Source organism: Anguilla anguilla, chromosome 4 (assembly GCF_013347855.1).
Source record: "Anguilla anguilla isolate fAngAng1 chromosome 4, fAngAng1.pri, whole genome shotgun sequence".
Taxonomy (NCBI): domain Eukaryota; kingdom Metazoa; phylum Chordata; class Actinopteri; order Anguilliformes; family Anguillidae; genus Anguilla; species Anguilla anguilla.
In genome coordinates, this window is record NC_049204.1 from 23488469 (window position 1) to 23514348 (window position 25880).

Consider the following 25880-nt stretch of genomic DNA (forward strand, 5'->3'; position numbering starts at 1 on the left):
TGTTAAGGCTGTGTACTTCTGAATGTGGTCCCTGTGCAGATAGACTAATAGGAAGGGGATGGTTCTTCTTATCAGGAGATAAGAAGGTTCTTCAGATACCACCTGAGAAAGAAGTGTGTCCAGTAAATCGTGGCAGGTGCTGATTCCACCCCCTGTTGTATGAACACCTGTGATATTGCCACAGAATACTTTTAATGAAAAATACATGCTTGAACTCACATTCACATATTTTAGAGTGGCTTAAAAAAACCCTCAAGGCTACAGATTTCTCTGCACACTATCTTAATGGGGTTTTTGAATGGACATTCATTGTTCACCTTGTGGCATTTGGCTGTACTAAGTAAAACATAAACCTTGCTGTAAGAGCAAGGCTCTTGTGATATTGATGTAAAAAGGGCCACATAGTCATCAGGGCACCCAGCCTCCACAGCTGTTTGAAACATCAGTTTTGAGTGAGTAAAATATGTTATTTATGAAGTGACTTCTGGGACAGGATTCAGATTATTACCCATTTACACTTAAGCACTTCCATAGACAACAGAAAACAGACCCGATACCTACATAATTGAACTTCTTGGAAAATGATGGCAATGTATTTTTCTAGAAATTGGAGTGTGGGGCAACAGGTTTTTCAAGTGAGGGAAATGACTGAGCATGTACGGAGTTCAGGATATTTAGCAATACATTTTGAGCAGTGGGATGATTTGGCCAGATAATATCTGGCTGGTACTATTACTGTAAAAATACTAGTGCAAACAATACATAAAATTATTATGATACCTGTATTTCATTTCATACCAGTGGCTAATAGTTAGCAAGCGAAGGTAGCTGAATATTTTTGCTGCAGTGTTCCTGGGTCTGTACTGCGTGCCAGTTGGTGGCAGAACCCCAGGCTAGGCTTCATTGCTATGTTCACTGTGGGGCTGTCACTGGAACCAGCCACATAAATAACTCCAGACACTCAGGCTAACTGTGTGCTGCTCTTGAATTCTGATTGAAAAACATTCATGCCCTCTTCCGCTTGGGTGGTTCGCTGATCGTTTTCTGTCTTCTTGTACCCTGACTGCAACTCTAATTAGCCTACTCCTGAAGCTTCCGTGTGTACCGAGTTTAAAAAAACAAAAGTAAAACAATCGTAGTGCAGTGACACAGAGAAACATATCTACTAAACAGACAGTTCTAATAATCCCCACTTTTTGGAGGTTATCTAGTTATGTGACAAAAGTTCATTCACGCTCATTATATAGCTGTGACCAAGGTCGCTAAATGTATTAGGTATTAGTAATAACTGTCATTGCAAAGTGGGTTTTTTTACAGATTGAAAAGAAGAATGTTTGACAATAGAATGTTTTCTGTATATTTATTTCAAAATAGTTACAGTTCTGTTGTTTTGACCAAAGACATAGTGTGTGTGTGCTGTTTGTGTGTGTATGCCTGCATATGTGTGTGTGTGTGTGTGTGTGTGGGGGGGGGGGGGGGGGGAGGCGTTGTGTGTGTGAGTGCCTGCATACATGCGTTTGCATGGACATATGCACATGCATGTTTGTGGACTTGGATTTAAAAGGAAGAGTGTGATATAGACCGATAGTCAAGATCCAAACCTCATAGCTGGCTATTTGCTGCATACCATTACACTATGAAATGAGCGGCGGGTTTCCTATTAATTTGTCTGTATTCTCAATCAAGCTCGCTTTAATAAACTGTAAAAGCAGGGACTGTGAAACAAGAAATTCACTGCAACGAAGAGGAAATGCTTATGATCTAGGCCAGCCCGAGCGTGGTTTCACACGGCTTCCTCTGATTGTCATGGAGTAAAAAGAGTGGGGACACTTCATGTGTGGTAATTCCTTGACAAACAGAACTGATGTGGCCTTCTGCCTCTTGTACAGTCAGAGTATCAGAGCTGAGGGCTGCTGGTACCCAGAAGCACTGCTGTCCGTCCTTCATTCACGCAGACGTCCATCATCCCATCACTGGGTGGGGCACCAATACAAGTATAAGCCTGTGCCAGAGGAGGTCAACCCAGATCCTGGAGAGCTGCAGGTTCTGCAGGTTTTTGTTGTTACTCAGCACTTAATGGATTTATTACAGTGGTCGATTATATAGTTAACCCACCTCATCTGGTTTGTTGGATCTGAAGTGGTTGTTGTATTTAAGATGAAAGCAAAAACCAACAGACACTGCAGCTCTCCAGGATCTGGGGTGGCCACCTCTGGGCAATGCCACCATCACAGAAGTGTTTCTCCTTCTTTTGAATAAGGCTCTTCAATTGAATGCGTGCATGCGTGTGTGTGTACAGTGAGGAAAAACACGTAGCAGCAGTAAAACATGCATGGCAGTTTTCCTGTCTGGCAGGCTGTGAGTGAGAGCTGAGAGCTCACCATACAGTGTACCCCAGAGCCGGGTGGCACTCTCGCCCCACAGCCAGTCATCAGTATTGATCTCAGAACTGAAACAGTGCAGAGGGAAGTGCTTTGTCTCAACCACCTTGCTGTCATGATTTTCCTCTGGGACCACAAAATCTTTACAAGCTCCACACCTACTATGTTTTAGGAATTTACTCATTGGTAGTTCATAATTAATCCCTTCAGTTGGGAGTCAGTAGACTTTCCGGTGTTGAGTGTACTTTTTAAATGCTTGTGGAATATTGTGGAAAGTCACCATCATGCTAATGCATTAGGCACAGGGACAGTGGTTGAGCAATAGCGAAAAGACATATATACCCTTGTCTTTTCCAGTTCAGTTAAAACCAGGAATGAATATTGCATACAATATTCACTTCAGTCATACAAGGAACTAGTAAAGCTCAATGCATTAGCAGAGAAAGGAGAACTAGAAACTTCTCTGTATAAAATCCCCTGTATTTGGAGGTAGACACATGCAATTTTTTTCTCACTGTAATGCTGTCAAGGGTGGCTGCATCTGTTAACCATGTTGGTGAACAATGTTCTGTTTTACCCATTTAATCCAAAGTACGCATGCACATCTAATTCATAGGTGCATAGTAAAAAATGGTAATCGGTGCTGTTTCAAAATTATGTAAATGCATAATTTGAGATACATTATCCTAGTCACATTTTAATTGGAATTGATAATGAAACAAATACAATCTAGCCTATTTCTTGTATGTGGTATTGATTTTGGAGTCTGTTGGGTATTTTGTGGGTACCAATCAAGTGGTTCACGCGGCCACACCTCTGGGTGTAGCCTAGCTAGTTAATAATGGAAAACACCTGATCCTGCTTGATTTCCTTTTGTAAACCTGACAAGAGCCTGCCAGGCATTGGAACATTGTGCCTTGTATTATGGAATAAAAATACGTAAGAATCGGAAGCTGCCACAGTGTGCGAGTTACTTTGAAACAACACTGTTTTAGTGTAGTCTCAAAATAGTGTCCATTTGCCAAAAAAGCGGCGGAAAAAAGCGGCTTAGCCTAAAATGACTTGCGTGCTTAATACCACGTCGGTCAAAAGTGGGTCAGCGCATCCAACGCTAATACCCTCTGTTCGTTTAATAATTAATGAGTTTGTGTCACTGAAACCTTGTGCATGTGGTAGTCTTCGCGTATCCCAGACTTGTTCAGCAGAGGCCTTAAATCAGCGCCTCTGGGTGCAGGCAGTTATGTCTGGATGGCAGCGTGCTTCAAATTATCAGTGGAGAAGATAGAGTTGCCGCTGTGTCCATGGATAGTGTCTCTCTGCGTCTCCACACCCTGCACCTCTGTGGGGAAATGATCCACACAGGCTGACGCTAATGCCCCTGTTGGAACCTTTTTGTTGTGTGGATTTGTCTTGCTGGCACAATTTCTTTTTAACCCTCTTTAATTATAAGATTGTTCCTTAATGTTGGTGGTGGTGAGTGCCTGGGTATGTCACTGTGGGCGCTAATAAGCAAGGCGGTCCAGAGGACTGACAGAAGTGTTCATTAGCTGCTTTCAGGCCCATTCACTGATTCATAATTTCTAGTCCTTTTCACAAAGCCCAATTGAAGCAGTTGGATAACCGGTCTGGGAATCTCTGGGGGAGTTCAGCTGTTTTTATCAAAGGGCTTCAGTATAAGCTTTCTTTCATGACTGGCCTGACTCCTAGCATGCTCTGTTGTTGGCACACATAAGGATACTGTATACAGTCTTCCCCCAGTCCCATAAATCAGGGGTTTTCTACTTTTTGTGATCCAGGGACCCCCTCACGGACATTCAGGGAATCCCTTCATAAGCTTTAAAGGAATATACTTACGAACGGCGGGGATGAGGGTGCAATTGCAGGGGTTGCAAGGTGGGGTTAGGTAGGGAGATTGTGATCACAAACTTGGGGGAGGGGGATGTTTAGATTCTAACTGTAAGCTTGTCAGCTGGCCAGGGACCCCGTACAGTACGTTGAAGGACTCCCCAGAACCCCCAGGGTCTACAGAGTTGTCACTTTCCAGTGCTTAGAAAGTGAACATAACTTTTCTTGATCTGAGGAACCTCTCCTATGTTTTTACAGGGAAAATGGAGCATGTCAGCATGTTCACATATACCACATATACCACCTCAAATTTTGTGCATTAAACTGCATACTACCTACCGTCAAAATGTAGAGGACATTTTAGGACAGCTAAATTGGATTACGCTATTAAATAGCAGAAAAAAATGTAATCTCCAGAAGGCAAAAGTGTATTCTACATTCAGCGTAGGAGCTCAACTAAAGCAATTACACATCTGTATACTGCAGGTACCAGTCAGATTTTGTCTGTATTCACAGTGCCTGACTAATGATTTCCATGATGCTGAGTAACTTTCATAACTGGCATGTTACAAAAAGTCACATAAATGAATAACAATAGAAAAGGTTTGTGTATATATGAACTGGCCAAAAAGGTAGAAACTCCAATGAGATGTCACTTAATAGAACACCTTTCTATAGTGTCTCGAATTCTGCAGGAAGGATGTGCCACAATTGGTCCATGAGAAAGCCAATCAGTGCATGCCTTGTTGATGGAGGTCAGGAAACTGTCTCAGACCTCATTTCTTCCATAGACCCTTGTTTGGGTTCAGATCTGGTGAAGGCCATGGCATCAATGGATTTGGTTACTGCATGTGCTCTGAGGACAGAGACATTGTTATGCTTGAAGACATCCTCCTGACAGGAGGAAATGCCGTGTATTCATTTTTAACTGATCATATGAAAAAATGGCCTTGCATACAGAGGGAGATGAGTTATCCTGTGCTTCCCGCTTTAGCCTGTACTTGTGTTCAGTATGTGCTCTGAAAGGCACCCTGGATAAGCGAGTGTGCCGGGTGAATAAGCAAGTAAAAATAGCACGTTGGAACTGTACAAAGCCTCTAAAATCACCACCCTATTAAAACAATGACGGCTCTCGTTTTAATCATTTTATTAATGATGATGTGCAGTAATGGCTTGGGGAGACGGGTTAGGGCTGAAGCGATTGTGGCGTGCAGTCGACTGGATCACAGCCTTCCTCTTTGGATCAGCACTGTGACCCCCCCCCCCCCACCCCCCCCCATATTATATCCATTTTGGAGGAGGCGGTACAGGAGGGGGGCAGAGACAGTGCCCTTATTGTTGATCCTCTTTTCTCTACCCACCACACTGCTGGCACAGGCAGCACCCACAGGAGCCTAGTGCGAGCACAGAGCGAGCGAGCGAGCGAGCGAGAGAGAGAGAGAGAGAGAGAGAGAGAGAGAGTGAGAGGGAGGTAGCGAGTGAGCAAGCGAGAGAGAGGGAAGGAGGGAGCACTGCCTGGAAAGCCAGTGAGAGAGGCTTTTATATCCGCTAACAGGTCTGTGCATCCAGCTGCTGGAGGAAAAGGCTGGATTTCAAGCGGGGAGGGGCATGTGCGGCTATCTGTGTTAGGTTTGTAGGGTGGGGGTGGGGGTGGGGGGGGTGGTGGTTGGTGGTGGTGGAAGGGGCTATCGCGACAAGCAATAAAGAGGATCTCTGTTCCGGAGGCCGCGAGACAGAGAGAACAGAGGGAGAGAGATAGGGAGGGGGGACGGTGGGCCATGCTTTAGAAAATTCTGTCTGTACCGTGTGTGGGCTGCAACTGCAGAATGCAGCTATTCGGTTGTCCTTCCTCAGACGGAATTCGATTGAAAAGAATATATTTGAGGGGACCGGCGCTGGGGGCTTGCATGCGTAATGAGCGCTTGTGCGGTTGCCGTGTCACTCGTGCGTGCCGATTAAAATGACCGCCGGGACAGAGGACTCTGCAGTTTCGGCTGTGCCTGCAGGGGTGCGTTTCGATTATGGGTCCAGTGCGGAGCCTCAGCAGGAGGAAACGCGTACAGAGCGCACAGATGGGGGAGTATTTTTTTTAGCTAAAGTCGTGGTATTATGGGGTTGATGGGGTCTGTCTTCTACACAGTGTTTGTCAAATGTTCAGAAGAATTGCTGAATTACTACGTGTACGTTTGTCATTTCCACGGTTGTACAGATGAGTCATTTTCGTACACCATGAGAGCAGTCCCGGTAATACTCAAATAATTCTTTCCACCACCCCATTTGAAGGTCAGTAGTACAGGATTTCATCACGACACTTAAGAATCCCATGATAACCTGTTAGCATTGCTGTTCGAACAGTTATGGTTTGTGAAAAATTGTGGAGGCCTGACAAATCTACTGCATTATAGCTTGAAGCTTATATCAATGATAGCTATATTGGTATCTTTTAGATTACAGACATAGGTTTATTTCTGAACTTGCTGTGCTGTCAGAAGTGTCATTTCCCCTGTGTAATTTACAGGGTTAATGTATTGCATGTAAAGCAGTCTAGCGGGATAGACGTGTATTTACCGTGTGTAAATTGATGCCATGACAGAAACAATGCTTGGGCTTCATTTTCTGCAGCCTATGTGCAATAAACATGCATAACAGTACACAACAGAAAATGATTTTTCACCAAACCTGTTCCTAGTAAGAGTCCACATATTAAAGGACTGTAACATTTACATTACATTTTTAGCTATTATAATAATCATTCTGATCTTGAATATGCAAAACTGAGTAGATGGGAAGCTTGTTTTATCAGCAGGTCACGTTGGAGCAGGCTATGAAGCCTGTGTGTGTTTAGCATCTGTTGAACACACCCTAGAAACTGTGAACCTCACAGCTGTTGGATAAGGCCCATTGAAGCAGTGCTGTGTCTCTTGGCAATACGAGCATGCCAGTCATTCACTTGTCCTGTTTGTCTTTATGACACAATAGGCTCGCTGCTAGCTTTTAGCAGCTCTGCACTTGTCTTGTGTAAACAATTTACTGGAAATGACCATATCTTGCATCATAGGCGCGTGGAATTCTCACAGAGCACACCTGTCGCATCAGTCCAGGGCAATTTGTTTATCCCTGTGGTACTTTTTATCAAAGAGAGAGGCAGGTGTATGTGTTCTCCCTTGGGGATACTATACACGGACTAATATGCTGACAAAACTGCTGTCAATTTAGACAAACTTGAGGACAATAAACCAGCCTTAGGGACTAGTAGGGTGTAGTCTTAGGCTTTAGACTCCACTGCAACTCTAACAAATGCTTGTCCATGTGAGCGCGCTTGTGTTGGGGTTTAGCTCAGCGAAAAAGATCAGGGGTAATAAGGGTTTAAAAAGTAGAACACCGTCAGGCTGAGAGTCATTGGTGATGCTTTGGTGGCCACCCTCATCTGTGAAAGAAACTGATAGGACTTCTAATTTGGACACGAGAGTATCTCTGACTGACCAACAGGAGAAAATGTCAGAGATCTCACTGAGGGGAGTGTATATAGGCAGATTGGAGATTACAAGAAGAGATTACATATGTGAAAACTGTGGGCCATGTGAGGACAAGGGCAGGGCCACAAACGAGCACTGTGTAAACATCTAGCTTGCATTCTGGTTAAAGCAATCCTGTGTAAAGATGGTGAACATTGAGCCTCCGAAATGAAACTAAAGTAAACCAATTCTCAACTCCATGCAGAATGTCTAAAAACATTAATTTGCCGGCCAAAATGCACAAGACACAATTTAGATGTAGATGGAGACGGGGAATGAACATGTCTGAGCCCTGCACGCCTCAGTGAACATGGATCTTTTTTAGGTGAGCCATTTTGAGGTGCTGTCCTCACAGCTTTTCACAGCTAATGAACAGACAGCACTTTGTGAGCACAGAAGTTGCATTTGTAGTGGTCGAGGAACAGCCCCTCCAGAAATCTGATAATGCCCTTTATTTTATGACTTACCCAGTATGTAACCTGAACCTTGCCAATGAAAGGCGCAGCATATTATTATAGATGCGTACATAAAATTGCTTTCGTTGATAGCAGATCTGACCTTCTGTCAGAGCCTCCCTCCCTCCCACCCAACTGGACACAGACATGCTCCTTCAGCTGGTCTGCGCTCGGGTTGAGGAAGTACGACACCTTGATTAACCGCTGCCGTCTGTAAGGCTTGCTGTGTTCTGCTCTGACCTGCCAGCCAGCTGCCTTGACACTGGTCAGAGAAAAGCCACAGCAGCTGTGCACTTTCACACCAATCTACTGTGCTTCCCATTTGACAATACAACTCTCTTCCTCATAGCAGGATTACATTACACTTATATAACACGTTTTAAAAAGACTGCACAATGGCAGCAGTCGCTGAGTTTCGGTAGTAGGTGGGTCCCCCTCCAGCTGGGAGGGGGTTAAGGCAAGCCTGCCCCTCTCAAGTTCCAGGGGAATGATGGGTGACATTTAAAGTTTGTAGTGTGAGGGTAGGGGGTTGGGAGGGACACTGAGCAGCAGCACAGCAAGTGTCCATGTCTGTCCCCTTTGTCAATACTGTAATGAGGTGGCTGACCATCTCATCTCCATAACTGGAGTTTGACACCTCTCTCCTTCTCCCTCTCTCTCTCTCTCTCTCTCTCTGTCTCCCCCCCTCTCTCTCTCTTTCCCTCCCTCTCTCTCTCTCTCAGACAAGCTGTTTGGAAAGCGGCTCCTGCAGGCTGGACGGTACATCATGTCCCATAAGTCCTGGATGAAGACAGTGCCCACAGAAAACTGTGACGTCCTGATGACTTTTACAGGTGCTGTAAATTACTGCTCGAAACAGGTCCTGGTTACACCGTATCTGTCCTGCTCTGTGTCATTATTTATTCATACCCACAAGCCTTTTCAGCAGCGTTTGTTTGCTTTTCAAGCACGTCTTTTTCATTGGTTTATAGGCTGCCATTCTGTTCTGCCATTCGTCTGGACTACATTTTTATACTTCAAGTAGGCCTTATTGTATAAACAATAATGTATTTTTGCCTCACATCTCCATTTGTTAACTTATCATTAAGGCAGTGCTTATGGTTACAGGCTAGAATTTGAAAATTAGATTTATAAATTAATATGCTCTTAATTGAAAGGCAGCGAATTGAAAGTGGTTTCCAACCTCAGTCCTGGGGCACCCCTGTGTATCACATTTCTGATCACAATTACAATCCCAGTATTTTAACATGCTGTTAATCTTTCTTAAGTGCTTTTCAAGTTTAGAGTGATTATATTTACCCTCTTAAGCCACATCATGTCAAAAATAGCTATGCATACCATGAGGAATATAAATCCTTTGTGCACATTGTGTTTATTGTGCTATATTGCAATCAATTGCATAACAACTGTTCAAAACTGTTCAAAGTAAAGACTGAGGTGAATCAATAGGCTCCTAATTAGGCTGGTGAACACGTATTTAAGTTCTTTCATAATTTTTTCCTTAAACTTATTAACACATTGTAGGTCATCTACCAAATGGTTAGTTTTAGCAGGCATGTGCCTGTTGAATGCTCTCAATCTTTAGGGGCCCGTTGAATGCCTCAACCTTTATTTTGATCAGTTAAATCATTTTCTTACCTCTTTTTATGTAATTGTTTGCAGTGTAGTACAGTAAGCACAATGTGAGCATGGGACTTTTATTCCTCTTGGCATGCATAGCTATTTCTGACAATGTGGCTTAAGAGGGTAAATAATCACTCTTAACCTGAAAAGCACCTAATTTAGAAAAATGAACGTCTTGGGATTTCGTTTGTTGTTGGAACGAAAGCTAGCATACAGGGGGGCTCCAAGCCTGAGGATGGGAACCACAGCACGAATCAATCCTTTTTGTAATCATAAGAAAAAATGTCATGACAAAGGTGGCAGCAGTACATGAAGAATGATTTTGATTTAAATGACCATACACAGTTCTAAAATATATGTATGGAAATATGTATCTAGTCTTTAGTCTAAGACTAAGCTTAATCTTTGTCTGTGAAACTGGCCCTGAATGTCCTGTGTTCTTTCTCCCTAGACAGCACAGATGACCACACACTCCTATGGCTACTGAATCACATCCGCCTGGGTATTCCCGAACTTATAATCCAGATCCGGCACCACAAACAAACACGGGTCTATGCTTTCTTCGTCACGGCAACCTACGAAAAGTAAGCTACGGGCTGAGCACTGTGAGACTCAGAAGTGGGAGTCATAGTTTGCATGTCTCAGTGTAGCCTTTTTTATGAATCAGCTGCATTTTTAGTTGCATCAGAACAGAGTCCACGGTTCAGTTTTAATGTGATAATTACAGGTAGGTATCTTTTTACAGTATCAGATTTATGCCTCTCTAATTTTATCCCTTAGCCAAACGTCTTCATCTGGAGGCAACACTGTGATTTAAACCTTAAACTGTCCTGTCAGTGATTGCGCTGGCCATTTACAGTTACTAGGAACTTCAAATATTCTGGAATTTAATGTCCCCTAAAATATAGTTAAGGAACAGAGTATCACCAAAGGCAGTTTTAAAGGCATACCCCCACTTATGAAGTCAAAGGAATAACTCATTATCATTTAGAGGTGAAGGAGTTGTCATGTTCTGAATGCCTGCTACAGCTGTCATTTTGTTGGGTCTGGAACAGTAATTTTAAAGAATCTTTTTTAAGAGTTTACAGTGGTGGAATATGTATAGCGATCTGTGATGAGGGAACATTGAATGGTACCCAGCCAGCGTATTGAGCTCTGGCTGCTGAAATACCTCTGTATACGCAACCTTATCTGAAGGACATGGCTAATTTCCACAAGCCTCCTGCTGCCACACCACATTTATGAGGTGTTGAAAATGAAGTAGTAATGTAGTTAATCCACAGAAAAGCCTTTCAAGAGTTTGTACCCTTGCTTGTTAGAGCTTTCTGGTCCTTCAGCTGTGACCTTTTGTATCCGGTGATGGGAGAGCATCTGTTTGGTTATGTGTAATCTGGCAAACGTGGATATCAAGAATATCGATATCAGGAATATCCCTAAATGTCAGTGAAATCGGCTCTTGAATGTTATCAGGTTTTGTCATAGTCGAGCATTTAGTGGTGTGATTTGAGAAAAGAACGGTGGTAATGAGATTTCTGACCTTAGTGAGCCCTCAGGGACAGTGCTTTAAAAAAATGGAGGGCACTTCCCAGAATGCATTGTGGTATCAGTCAGAAACACGGGCAGGAGAGGGAGCTGTTTTCACTCGCCCGGCTCTTAAAATCTTGGCTATCAGCACGTCCACATACACACACACACACACACACACACACACATGCCATTCCTCACGTGCACATGCAGGCAGACACACACTCAGGCCCATCCAGGTAGCTGGCGTGACCCACATTTTTTTGATTGCTGTATTCCTTAAGGGGATGTTTTAAAATAGAATCTGCTTTTTTGTGTCAGTTCGGTCCTTTTCATAAGGAAGGTGAATGAAAGGAAAGGTGCAGTTCTCCAAAGATCCTCTGGATTAATTCATTAGTGCACGGGGTGCATGAAGTATTTAATCGCAATTTTATGACCCCAACAGGTCTAGACAGCCATACCTGAATAGCTAGTGTAATCTGGACAAGTTCCCTATGCAGAGGCCTCTAGAATGGAGAGAGATTCCTAGTGAGCATCAGACATTTCATCTGACCTCACCGACTCTCGCCAAATTGGCCATAAAGCATCTGACAAAACAATTTTTTCTCTCTTACCCTGCTGCAGGTGGCCACTCACATCTGAAATGATTGTTCTAATTTTCAAACACAAGGATCTTGGTGGGGTATTTTTGCTGCTTCATTACTCATATTGTAGATACTGATATATTATCTAAATTAATGTAATATTATATCGCTGTACATCAGGTCCCGCTGATCATTTCTTACAAGTTAATTATCATGACAATGGAACACCAAAGCTTGTTAATCTTTATGATCAAAAGGATGCATTTTTCATAAGTGCTGAATGATAAATAAGTTTAATTTAGTGTTAGGTTTCTCCACTTGCTAAGGAAGACACTGCACCAAGTACTACTTTCTGTGCAAATCATTTAATATGTTTATTCTGCATTAGAAAATATAACCAGTCCACTGCCAGAAAAAAAGGAATTTGCTGCATTGCATTAATTAGTGCATCTTTTGAGGCTTTTGGGTCTTATTGTTTTTGTTTTGGGTAATGCACTAGACTTTAGCCTTTAGGGTTTACAGGCTCATTACTCTGTGCTTTACAGATACTCTCCCATTGTTATCGTCGTGTGGCTGAAGGGCCCGCCCTTGACTCTGAGTCAGCATTGCACAGAGGCCAGACATCTGTCAGGGGAGCCCATTTGAAAAAGTGGCCGTGCTCAGAAGCTCGCTGCGTGTGTTGGCTGCGAGAGGCGAGCGCATGACATCACGCAGACAGCAGCGGTCACGCCGCGTGATTGGCCCATTGCGCAGCTGCACATATGCAGCCCCCCGGGGAGGGAGTACACGGTCCTCTTTCGCAGCAGATGGCGAATTGTTGCGTGGCATGAGGCGAGCAGCTTTTCTTTATTTTTTTTGTTTGCCTGCGGATGTGCGCCCTTCCTGGGAAGTGACAGGAGGGGTAGGGAGGGGAGGGGAGGGAAGGGAGGCGCTGGCCTCAGAGCTACAAAACACCCCAGATCTCGAGGGAGGCGTGAGCAGGGAAGTTCTACTGTAAAAACAGACCGTTAATTGAAGCTTAATTGCTCCAAGCAGCATGGTCCCTTTTGTAATAACACTGTCTTCATGAGTCTCCCCATCCTTACAACTAGTTCCTTTGTTTGTCAGAATATAATGGCCTGCTTGGTCAATATGAACCTATACCCTGAGCTGGCCAAAGGAGGTTGGGCTCCCTTATTGAATCTTGTTCCTCTTAAGGTTTCTTCCTGTATGCCTTCCTGTAGGAGAGTTTTTCATTGTGACTGTAGCCCTAGGCTTACCTTTTTCTGACGTTTAGGCCATGCTGTGAAGCATAGTGTAAAAATGTTCTGCCAAATGCAATATAGAAATAGCTTTTGATTTGATTTGATTCGCTAATCCGGCCCATAATGCTCTCCTTCACCTCTAACACAATCTGATTTTCACAGGGCGTTCAGTGATGCGTTTCTGAATTCTCTCATCATTTTTGTATCTGGTTCAAATGTGTAACATGCTAAAAATGTTGTTTGTCTCCCGGTCTGTCAGTTTACTGCGCGGTGCGGAGGAGATGGGTCTACGCAAAGCAGTGAAGCCGGAGTTCGGCGGAGGCACACGCAGCTTTTCCTGCGAGGAGGACTACATCTACGAGAACATCGAGAGCGAGCTGTGCTTCTTCACCTCACAGGTCAGTGAGAGCGCTACACCCCATCACCATGCCCATCCCCTACAGCTCACTGATATCCTCTGATATGTCCCATCTACCATGGCTGTAGCTGATTTGTCAGTGGTGCTGATTTTTTTTCTTCTTGTTTGCAGGAGCGTCAGAGTATCATTAAGTATTGGTTGGACAATCTGCGAGCCAAACAAGGGGAGGCCCTTCACAATATACAATTCTTAGAGGGACAACCAATCAGTAAGGAGCTCTTTGCCTTGTCCTCTTCAGTCTGTTTTACTGTTTAAAAAGGTAGAATGAGTGCTCAGCCACTAGATATTTTAAAAGTGACAGATTCTGCACAATGTCTGCTTTTTCCATGACTTATTGAATCCTGTATTACCAGCTGGAAGAAGACTGGCATTGGTGGGTGTGCGCCGTGTTGTTTTGTATTGTTGTATTTGCATGCATGTGCACATATGTGTGTTTTTCCTCTCTCTCAGTACCAGAGCTCAGTGCCAGGGGTGTGATTCAGCAGGTCTTCCCCCTCCACGAGCAGAGAATTCTCAGTCAGTTGATGAAGTCTTGGGTCCAGGCCGTGTGTGAGAAACAGCCTCTCGGTCAGTGTTCCTCAGTGCAGTCCATTCCTACAGGGAGTCACACAGTGTGAAGGTCTTTCTTCAGCTGCTATAATCACACACGCATAGCTGAATAAAGTTTTCTCTACAGTGGACATTTTGTGCACCTTCCCTCTCCTTCGACAGCATTGGGGGTAAATTGTCACTGTGTTCTTACAGCGCTGAATGGATCATTAATGCTCACAAAGGGTCATGTGACTTATGCTAAGCAGTTATTGCCATGGATGTATAAACCGACCCTTATCACATTTACATTACAGGCATCACATGTTAGGTATAAAAGTTTCTTTAGTTTCATGTAGAAATGAGCAATTTGAGCAAGGTTTTATGGAATGTGTAATTAGTAATGGTTTTTAAAGCAGATTATGTTCTGTTTCTCTCTGTCTCTGATAGATGACATTTGCGACTATTTTGGAGTGAAAATAGCGATGTACTTTGCCTGGCTGGGTTTCTACACCACCTCCATGTTGTATCCTGCAGTGATCGGGTTTGTGCTTTGGATGCTCACAGAATCGGACCAGGTGGGAACACGCGTGTGACGTATGAATCTGCCCAGAATGTAGGACGCTCTCTCCACTCTAATGTTCTGTATAACAGCAATTTCACACAATGCACATACAGCTCCCATGTGTTGTGAGGGATGTTAAATGGCTTATATCGAATGAAAGCGAATGTGTGGGAGACATACAGTGCTTATTAAGAGTGTGATGGAGATGGGGCATGTTTTGTATTTCTCCCCAAAGTCAAAGGTGAAATATTATTGTTCAATGTGGTCACCTTCTGTGTTTAACATGAATAATGCCTGCAGTAGGGTTCGTGTGCATGTGCGGTTGTGTGTTTGTGGTTGTATGCATTTGTGTGCATGTGCGTTTGTGGTTGTGTGCGTTTGTGTGAGTATGTTTGTGGCTGTGTTTGTTTGAGGTTGTGTGCGTTTGTGGTTGTGCGCGTTTGTGGTTGTGTGCGTTTTTGGTTGTGTGTGTTTCTGTGTCTCTGACGTGCTGTGAAACCCCTCTGTGCAGACTAGTCGGGATATCTGCTGTGTGGTGTTTGCACTCTTCAACGTGGTGTGGGCCACCCTTTTCCTGGAGAGATGGAAGCGCAGGGGGGCAGAGCTGGCCTACAAATGGGGGACCCTGGACACCCCTGCCGAATCTCTGGAGGAGCCCCGCCCTCAGTTTCGGGTGAGTGGATCGCGGGTTAGCGTCCTGGCCGCGGCTGCAGCTGAGCGAGTGCTTGAAGACCTCAGAGGAATTCACGAGGCCTCATAAAAAATAAACAGAGCGTACGGATAATGAGGAGTATAGGAATCAATAAGTGGTGGAAAAACATCATGGTGGTCAGAAACGCCGAGCCCTGCCAATGTAAAATGCGTGCGAGTGCATGACAGGAAACATGACGTGCAGGGTATTACTCCCGTCTAAGCATTCTGTGTTATGCGTATTTGTTTTCTGTTCAGTCCTATGGGTCAGTTGTCTCCCCCTCCCTCTCCCCCCTCATAGGGCGTGAAGCGGTGCAGCCCAGTGACCGGCTGTGAGGAGTTCTACTACCCCCCCTGGAAGAGGAGGGTGTTCAGGTGGCTGGTCAGCCTGCCCATCTGTATCTTATGCCTTTGCTTTGTCTTCCTGGCTATGCTCATCTGCTTTGAGCTGCAGGTCAGTGGGGATGGTCTGGCGGCCTGTCTCTCTGCGCACCCGCCGCCTCATGTTTCCCTGACTTCCTTAATGTCCGTGACTGTTAATCGTGTGTTAATATGCCTGTCTGTGTGTACCAGACTGCCAGCTAGGGCCTCAGTGAGTCACTCCAGTTTGTCAGCGCATAAATAATGTAACGTCCCGATTTAACACGGCTGCCATTCGCACTGTGTGAACAGGTAAAATGCCTCAGTGCTGGTCCCTTGTCTTGCAGGAGTTTGTGATGGGGATCAAAGAACTGCCCCGCGTAGCCAGGTTCATCCCCAAAATAATGCTGGCCATCACTGTGACCGCATGCGACGAGGTGTACAGGAAGATCGCCTGCTGGCTCAATGACATGGGTGAGCTGGGCGGGACCTGCGGTGGTGACCCTGGGTGCAGGAGGGGAGCGGCGCAGGGGACAGATCCGTCAGCTGCTGCCCCGCTCTCAGGCCGCATGACTAATGTGTTTGCACGGAGATCATATTCACTGTCATGTGACAGGTGCAATGATTCACTGCAAGTGGCTGTTGATGTGACATTTCTCTCTCCCATATCTCTACAGAAAACTACAGACTCCAGAGTGCCTATGAGAAAAATCTCATCATTAAAATGGTTCTTGTGAGTTTTTTTTTGATTGTTTTTGTCTTGCTCTTGGTGACAGCTGTATGACAGGCCATTGGATATCAATAATAGTAGATAACAAAAAGAAATGTTATGCGTCGGCCTGCTGGGTTGCTTATCCTGGTGAGGCGCTGTTCTGTGTGTGTGAATGGGCCCCACCGTCTGGTGTGTAATCCAGGCCGTGGCCAGCAGCCCCACAGGGTGGTGTATAATTGGCTAATCATCGCCTGAGGAGGGAGGGGAAATCTCCCCAAGTCTCCTTGCACAACAGCGCCCCCCTATGGTCAACCAAGCACCCATTGTCTTATCGGCAAATGCTATACGTGAAGAAAAGAAGAGGTCGCTTGACATCTCTTGTTTCCAACCAGAGAGTACACTGGCCTGTACTCTCCCCGATTGATAGAGAAGGTTGCAATATTGAGCCTGTAAACTGGGCTTTCCAAATTTGGAGAAAGTAGAGGTTTAAAAAAATGTATAACTGATAAGTAGAGTTCATTGTTGTCACATCTCTTGAGGTCATATGTGTTTTTATGCTCTCTTCTTTCTTGCAGTTTCAGTTTGTAAATTCTTATCTCAGCCTTTTCTACATTGGATTCTACCTCAAAGACATGGAGCGTCTGAAAGAGGTGAGCTGCAGGAATCCTGCTCGTTGCCCAGTCCAGCTGGGGTCAGGAGCATCTCTGAGTGGTCATGGGTTTCCGCAGTTACACCCCCCCTTCCTCCACTTGTTCTCCCCCAGGCTCAGCCGTTCCTTTTCCCTTCACTTGTGTTCTTCTCTCTTCCCTCCTGTCTGTCCATCTGTCCATGTGTCTGGCTCCCAAAGTTGCTGCTGGTCTTCTCAATAGCGCAGGGCATTCTGAGACAGGTCAAGGAGAATGTGCTGCCCTTCCTCTTCCTCAAGATCCAGCTCGTGTTCATGAAAGCCCTTCCGACCCTCCGGGCCACCTTCAGGTCCAAAGTACGCCTGCTGGGGCGGGTCCTGGGGGACACGCCCTCTTATGCCCCGCCCCGTGCATGCCAGTGGCTGGTCATCTGTGCCTGATCCATCTGTCTGTCAACCTGTCTTGTCTGCTCGCACTGTCCTGCTCTGCGGCTTTCATTCAGATACCGGAAACCAAAGCCATTGTCATGACTACTGTCACGCACAGAGAAACAAAATATATTAAAACTATTAGTGATATATTAAAGGAGTCCTGCTCTCACCTGTTGTGAAGGACTTTTATTTGCATAGAGGATCTTATAAACTGTATTATTCACTTTGTCTGAAATCATTTTCCATGCATCAAGTGACTGAAGTGAATGCTGAAATGTTAAAATGATTCACTTTGGATAATTGCCTGGCTTCTTAAACGTGGTAATTCTGGTATGTAAAATCTTAAGCAATTCAAGTGCTCTTTGGTACTGTTCTCTGAGCTGTCGGCAGAGTCAGATGAACAGTGTTGAACCTGGATTGTGAATGGGTTTGTTTTTGGTTGTACTTTCAAGAGTGAAGACTAGGAGGTCACGCATTTACTGTGAATGGTGGCATGCGTTATGGCACCTGTGTCTCGCTTGCTTCAGAAGCCGAGAACGGTCTGATATTTCAGCAGGTGTTTGCAGTGGATTTATTGTATTTGACTTTTTTATTGTATTTTTTAGCTGGGTATTTCTTAGGTCACATAGAGGATAAGGCCACGTATTGCTTCTGAACTGAACTGGACTGAACTGTATCAGGTCTCATCAAAGCATGAAAGTCTATGAAACCTAATTCTCCACCTTATGATTGCTTTGTTCCAAACTATTCTGCAGTGGCCTTGCAGATCTGTGTTCATAATCTTTTATGACTTGCCTGACCTATTTTGGATTTATTTTGGCTAAAGATTAAGGAGGCGAGGGAATTAAAAGTGGTCAGTGAGAGCAGTAGCTAAGTCTGCTCAGTGCTCTAAGTGGAAGAGTGAGGCTCTTTCCAACCCTTTTATTAGCTCTGATATTTCCTCCACAGATGCTGGCCACTCTGCTGATCATTCGTCAGTTCTTACAGAACGTGAAGGAGGTTATTCAGCCTTACCTGTACGAGCGGCACAAGTTAGGCGACCTGACGCTCCGGGCCGTGTGGGACCTCCTCCTGTCTGCGCTGCTCAAGTACGGACGCCTGGCAGCCGGGAAGGCCCAGCTGTCCCCCTCCGACCAAACCATGCCCGGCCCGGGTCTGAGGGGCACGCGGCCTGGGATCGGCCAGGCCGAGCGCCGGGAGAAGAAGTGTCTGAACGGGGGCTGCGGCGTTCCTGAGGAAGAGGAGGAACAGGAGGACAGCACGAGGCACAGCGAGGAGGAGAACGAGGAGGAGAGCCTGATCGACTGCGGCCTGAAGCTGCGCAAGGTCAGCTTCATCGAGAAGGTGGAACGGAAGCCCGGCGCCGTGGTGACCCAGGTGGAGGACAACTTCCTGGAGGAGGGCAGTCCCACCATGGTGGAGAAAGGCATGGACCCCGCCTCCGTCTTTGAGCTGTGCGACGATGACGACGATGACAACGAAGTCCCTGAGGTGAAGGAGGCCCCTAGGGAGGCCCTGCCCGCCCCGCTCCCGGCCGGCCCTGAGAGCACCGTCACCCTCCGGCACCGGAAGAGGGGGCGGAGCCTGGAGCGGGAGGACAGCAAGGCCAAGAGGGAGTCATGGATTGAACCCCCGGAGGAGAGCGAGCCCACCACCCTCACCCAGGCCGAGATAGAGAGCTGCATGCAGACATATGAGGTACCCACTGTCTGCGTCAATACACCCGATCACTTTTCTTTATAATAAAAGAAAATGTCCTACTCCCTATGAACTATGCACTACACCCTATGTCCTATACTGTATACCCTATGCCCTACACCCTTAGCTGTTCTTTTACATCCTGAAAAACATAAGCAGTGCTTATCCTTACAAATTTTGCTAGTGGATCAACTGATACCTGTATACTTGGACCTAACTGCATGCTGCTCAGATCATGCTAAACATTGGTTAGAAGAGCAGTTAATGTAGTCTAGTAAATACATGCAGCCTTATGCATTTTTGGAGTCACTTGTAAACAATAGAGTCCTGTTTTCTGGTGCTGTGCCCTGCAGGACACCTTCCAGGACTACCAGGAGATGTTCATCCAGTTTGGTTATGTAGTGCTCTTCTCCTCTGCCTTTCCACTTGCTGCCATGTGTGCCCTCATCAACAACATCATTGAGATTCGCAGCGATGCCTTCAAGCTCTGCACTGGGCTCCAGAGGCCCTTTGGCCAGAGGGTGGAGTGCATCGGCCAGTGGCAGGTAAGGCAGCCATAACATAGCATAGCATAGCATAACATAACATAACATAGCATAGCATAGCATAGCATAGCATAACATAACATAACATAACATAACATAACATAGCATAACACAATGACAAGAACAGGCTATTCAGTCCAACAACGCTCATCATTTTCCTAAATAATTGTACCTAGTGCTCCGATTACCTACCTATTTACCGCCATATCAAGCCTGGTCTTGAAAACCCCCAGAGTATCGGCCTCTGCTGTGTGACCTGGCAGGCTCTTGCCATAGCGGACTCACAAAAACGCACACCCAAAATATATATTACCTGTCCACAAATATTTTGGACTGTGTGTTTCACTAAACAATACATGCAACAGTGGCAATTGCAGTCCCCTTTCAACTTTCTCGCATCTAACTTGCCATATCTAGTCATGCTAGTGAATCTGTTTATTTTTTCCAATCTGTCTGCAGACGGTAATGGAAGCCATGGGCCTCATTGCCATCATTGTGAACTGTTACCTGATTGGCCAGTGTGGTCAGCTGCAGAGGCTCTTCCCTTGGCTCAGCCCAGAGATGGCCATCATCTCCATCGTCATCCTGGAGGTACACACTGGTCCATACTCCCACTGTCTCCATTTCTCTCATCTGGCTATGACCTTCACCACCAGTGCTCTGCCATGTTTGTCCAGCTAAGAAAACAAATACTCAAAGAATGTAGGTTAATGATTTTGTGGAAACATTTATGGTCGAGAGCAGAAAACTCTTGGGGAAACCATATGTATTTGTCCTCAGAGGTCAGTTGTGAGTCTGACGGAGCTTCTCGCTTCTAGGCTATGTTGCAGGGCAGAAAGATGTAACTCGTATAGGACTTTTCATTCCTGTTTATTTCTGTGCCAACAAAACCACGGATGAGTAATGAGATTTGAGCTGCAGCCAGCTGTGCACCTGTAGTAAATGTCATCGGTAACATGAGCTCGTCGTGACGTTACAATTGGATACTGCTGCGAGCTGAGACGGAGCCTTGCTGATGTCACAGCACAGCACGTACAGTACAAGCATAGCTTTCTATATTAAGACTGATGCAAGCAGCATGCTGCTCTGTCCTGCCCTGCCCCCAAATGTTCTGCACAATCTTCCAGTCCAGATAAAATATTTAAAGCCCCAGTCTTAGGTTACCTTCTGTTTTTCCCTTGTCCTGTCTGTCTCTCTGTCTATCTGTCTGTCTGTATCTATCTGCAGCATTTTGCCATCCTCCTGAAGTATGTCATCCATGTTGCCATCCCTGATATCCCCGGCTGGGTGGCAGATGAAATGGCCAAACTAGAATACCAACGCAGAGAAGCATTCAAGGTAACGCGGTCTGAAGGACCTCTTAATATGTCAGTAGCATATCCAATCTTGCTTGTTAAATTGTATTGTTAAAATGTGTTGGACAGTTGAGCGTATTTGTGCATAGCACTGAGTATTAGTCAGAAAATTTGTGTGTGAGTTTCCTTGCTGGAGCAAGTTTACGTTTTATGTAAAAATACGACTTGCTGGGTGGGTGAAGTTGCGGGGTGATGTGGCGGAGCTGGGCGTGCGCCTGAGCCCGTGTGTCGCGGCATCCTCCGCAGAGACACGAGCGGCAGGCCCAGCAGCACTTCCAGCAGCAGCAGCGCAGGAAGCGGGAGGAGGAGGAGAGGCAGAGGCAGGCCGAGTACCAGGCCCGGCGGGAGCGGGAGAGGGACGAGGGCAAGCCCGACTCTGGAGGGGGGGACCACCACCATGACAAGAGCCACGGGGGCAAGTCGCGGTCCGGCGGCGGCGGGGGCGGCGGAGGCGGTGGCGGCGACAAACCCAAGAGGCCGAGCTCTCTGCTGGCCAACAATAACGTGATGAAGCTCAAGCAGATCATCCCCTTGCAGAGCAAGTTCTCCTCCGGCACGGCGCGATCCCCTCAGTCCCCCACTGGCAGCGAACCCAAACTCCCAGGATTCCTCAGCTTCAAGTTCCTCAAGTCTCCAGAGACCAAGAAGGAGGCAGCCGCTGCTGCTGCTGCCGCCGCTAGCGGTGCTGCCACGGCGACCATGACCAACCTGGAAAGGTCCCAGTCGCCCAGCAAATCCTTCAACCCTGGGAAACTCTTTAACTTCGGTAAGTCAGAAGGGGGACTCTGCATAAACGGGGCCCAGCAGTGTAAAGCTGGGGATGCCTCCCAAGCCCCCGATAAGCAGCCCACCAAGTCTGACCTGAATGGTGTGCCTGAGGAAATTCCCTCGCCCGGAGGAGAAGGTGGGGAGAACGGACATTCGGCCGACTCCGAACCCTCTGGCCCTAAGATCTAATCCTTCAGAAACAACCACAATAAAATTTAAAAAAACATTCAAAACAAAGGAAGGCCGTGACTGAGGAGAATTCCCAAGCCTGTTGTTTTTTTTTTTCTGAGCAATGTCAGCCGGGCTTGGGTTGTCATAAAGATGAACTGAGATGCGCGTTGAGCCTGCTGTGTGCTGAAACACCCGACAGGCTTTCCGGAGAAATCCCCCTCCCCGTCTACACTCCCTTTTCTGCAATACATATAGGAATGCATGAGCTGCGTTTCTTATCCTTTTAAAGCCTTTTTTTCCTAAAAGGGAAGTGCAGTGTCTCTTAATTTATTCTATAGTCTCAAAATTGTAAGCATATATCAGTGTTTTTCCACTGAAACGCACAGCCTGGTTTTAAAAAAAAAAAGAAAGAGAAATCTGGTGTCTGAACCGCAGATGTGACATCTCCAAAATCATACTAAAATCCTTCTTGATCATCACAGAAATGATCTCTGAATAACCATAGTGTTGAATCTGAATAGATAACTGAATGTTTCTAGGCCTGTTCTTTTTTAATATAAGAAGAAAGTTGAGTAAGCTCAACAGTGTCAATCAGTGTCTCAAATGTGATTAGTACCACAAGCAAGACAATTCATACCTCATACACTTCCATTTAAGAATTCCTGAGAAACCACAAGCTTTATTTTCTAAGCAAAATAATCAAAATGCTTTGTGTATTTCCTCCCAGCCACCTGCAATATATAAAGAATATGATGTTTTTCAACAGAATGTAAGAAAAGGGGGTTTGTAGCTTTGGTGGGGAATGAGAGGCACAGTTGAAATTGATGAGATCGGGAACACACTTGTGCTTTGTCACCCTGTGTCTTTCTTATAATTGAGAGAGGGAGTGTGTTTGAGTGTGTGTGTGTGAGAGAGAGAGAAGAGTAGCTTCTGACAAGGAAGGCTTAGGGAACTAACAGAGCATCACATATGGTTGAGCCAGTAGCTGTGTATTTGGCTGGCTCACTGGTGGTGAAGTGCGGTGGTGTTGGTGGTCTTAAACTTACGAATGCGGATTCTCTTTCTAGCACATTGAGTATCTCTGTCACAACGACACAGGTGTAGCGTAATGAGAGGCCTACATGTTTTTAAGTTTTCACACAGGGATGGAGTATTGGCTCATACCCCAGTCAGCCAGAGGAAAGGGCTACTGTGTGCCACAGGTAGAGTAGAGATGTCCGTCTATGCCTGGGACAGTTTGCGTCGTTTATTTAATATGTGCCATTACTTTTAACGTTCAGTTCGCAAGAAAGCCAGAAAGCGGTGAGGTAACATTATCATGCACGGCTCACGGCAGATTAATAGAGTAACAACAAACAAAAAAAACGTTTGCACTAAACCCTGACGCCCTACAAGGAGAAATAGTGTTGTCTGCAGGGGGACGGGAGAATACCAGCCTGCCTCATAACATATGCAAAAGCTGGAAATGTCTTTTTTTATTGCAACATGTCTCTTAAATTTTTTAGACATTCAATCCATTCTGTTGGATTCTTGGTTTGTGCATTTTGGTGCTGCTGTTCTTATTTATTAATATAGTGAGTAATGTTGTATGTATTCCAGTCTTAGATTATGTTAAGTTTGTTTATTTTTTATGTGGACATGGTTTTATTTGTTTTGTTTTTTTTTTTTAATTAATGATTTGCCAAAGCAACATCAAATCCAGGACACTGGCAGGGCTTTTAAACCACATCCGGAGCCATACTTACGTGTTTAGTGTCAATATTAAAAAATGTGACACTTTCCACTTGTCTTATTTAAAATGTAGATTTCACACATCCTACCACCTCCGTAGAGAGTCCCATGGGGCATATGGAATCCCACAGATGAAACGGCTCAATATTCTCCATCTCAGTAAACAAACTCAATGCGTGATTCATCTGTGTTGCAATTCCACTTTTGGACCAGAAGGTTGTGCCAGAAACAAGTTTTAAAAAGAACCCTGGTGACCCTGACAACGGCTTCATTGTTAGAGGAAAGATATACAGAGGATTAGTGCAGTTGGGCCTATACAGCAGCTGTTTTTACAGGTCCGGCATGTAGTAATTTAAAGCATGGAACAAGCTGAAAAGAATCCAAGGATTCATTTGTGGCCTAAGTATTAATGATAGGACCCAGACCATCATCATAATGCATGTCGTCAGATAAGTCTGCAGTGCATTTCCTGTTTCCTCACTAACCCTATCAAGGAACTTTGCAATAAAGAGCACTGAACCATAGTACAACGTTACTACTCTTGTCAAGAATGCTGTCCTATGCATTCTTTAAAGCAGCAATTTAAGTCAGATGTAGTCTGACCTCCCTCTCATTCGCAATCTGAACAGTTTGGGCTGATGCAGACACATCTTTCTAAAATATAAAATCTAATTAAATAATTATTCCCTAGCGCGCTGTATCCTTAAGACTCTCATCCATGTCTGCTTTTAGGCTAGGGTTAGGCTAATACCCCAAAAATGCTATCACCCCGTCTTCTCTCAAATTATGACTTATAGTACTTACTGTACTAACATTTGGCGGCATAAGATAAAACATTCATGACAATGGATTTACCCATCTTCGATGGTAATGTGTGTTGGGCTTCAAGGCTAATTCTTAATTCAAATATTTCTGCTCTTATATAGTCAAACATAAATGAATTAAAGAGACAGAGCTCTATGAAAATATTCAGTTTTACTCAAACACAGAGGCCCACTGGATTTCCTTACGGGGGTACGAGGCGGGCACACATAAACATGTTAATGCAATAAACCAAGTCAAAGAGGATATGCATTATCCCAGCAAGTGAATGTCTTGCATCAGTGGTCATGAAAAAGGTTCATCTTCACTGGGTCTGGATTCTGCAACACGTTACTACTGTGCGCTTAATTCAGAGTTTGAAAAGAGACTATTTGTGCTCTTGGATGTTTTTTGGATGTGAATTATGCGAAACTACTGAAAAAAGAAATCCCTTGTGGTACAGTTTTGTTCAGTTTATCGGTGGGTCCATTGTTGGTTTTTGCACTGAAGGGTCAAAGGGATGTGAAATGATTTAAAAGTAAGATTTGAATTTTGAGATTTTAGTTCTCAGAGTAGCATGAGTCAGACTTAAATTCTAAACAAACAACGTATGCTTGGTTTATGTTTAACTGACATGCTGTAAATGAGCTTAATTTTATATGGGGGAAGAAACAAGTGAATAGGAAAGTAAGGGTATTGGACCATGAGGAGAGGTAGAAAATGAGAAGGAATTTGCAATGTGAGAGTTCCCACCCATTTCTTTACTAATAAAAAAGCAAGTCTTCATGAAAACTTCACCTGAGTGGACTTCATGTGCTCTTCCAATATACCACTGTACAAAAAAAGTTTTGTTTTTAATAGAAAAAAAAAACTTGGAAAATGAATTTATTTATTTCTTTTAATTTATTTTGTCATATTTTTGTAAGACCTTCAAATAGATAATAAAACAGTTCAAAATAAAATGTGTTTCAATTCCCAAATGTCTTGTAGCATGCAAGGCAACTGCCTTTGACCAAATGTAAATGTGTTTTATAGTTTGTGTTTTATATTTACACCCCTGACACCAACCTAATTTATATTCAGATACGTTTGTAAGGAGTTACTCTGTGAGTGTCAGAACCTGAGCAACTTTCACACAGTTCGGATACAGCCATGTGGTGAACCGTTCGGCTGCTCTTCCCCCAGCTCGACCTGAGAACGGTCCACACTTCTCAACACTGATCCCGGAGGGCCGCAGCGTCTGCAGGTTTTTGTTTTCACCTTAAAGGCAGCCACCTGGGGCCAGTATCACAAAGCAGGATTAGAGTCAG

At 44.9% G+C, this 25880-nt stretch overlaps 1 protein-coding gene across 6 annotated transcripts in view; it reads left to right on the plus strand.

Annotated features, from left to right (window-relative positions):
• The window catches only part of ano8b (anoctamin 8b), a 33727-nt gene extending 8195 nt beyond the window's left edge, over positions 1-25532 (plus strand). The window contains exons 1-18 of one of the 6 annotated variants that reach the window (XM_035415626.1): positions 5665-5781; positions 8919-9029; positions 10271-10403; positions 13431-13569; positions 13701-13797; positions 14040-14156; positions 14568-14695; positions 15194-15355; positions 15674-15826; positions 16080-16206; positions 16410-16465; positions 17020-17094; positions 17292-17426; positions 18450-19199; positions 19553-19744; positions 20204-20335; positions 20972-21082; positions 21346-25532. In XM_035415626.1, the coding sequence (XP_035271517.1) occupies positions 8963-9029; positions 10271-10403; positions 13431-13569; positions 13701-13797; positions 14040-14156; positions 14568-14695; positions 15194-15355; positions 15674-15826; positions 16080-16206; positions 16410-16465; positions 17020-17094; positions 17292-17426; positions 18450-19199; positions 19553-19744; positions 20204-20335; positions 20972-21082; positions 21346-22056 (3285 nt within the window). In that variant the 5' untranslated portion in view covers positions 5665-5781; positions 8919-8962 and the 3' untranslated portion in view covers positions 22057-25532. Of the gene's footprint in view, positions 1-5664; positions 5782-5941; positions 6510-6533; positions 8067-8360; positions 8380-8918; positions 9030-10270; positions 10404-13430; positions 13570-13700; positions 13798-14039; positions 14157-14567; positions 14696-15193; positions 15356-15673; positions 15827-16079; positions 16207-16409; positions 16466-17019; positions 17095-17291; positions 17427-18449; positions 19200-19552; positions 19745-20203; positions 20336-20971; positions 21083-21345 lie in introns of those variants that run through there. The other 5 variants (XM_035415629.1, XM_035415627.1, XM_035415628.1 and 2 more) reach the window with 5 other exon arrangements.
• The last annotated feature ends 348 nt before the right edge of the window (positions 25533-25880 follow it).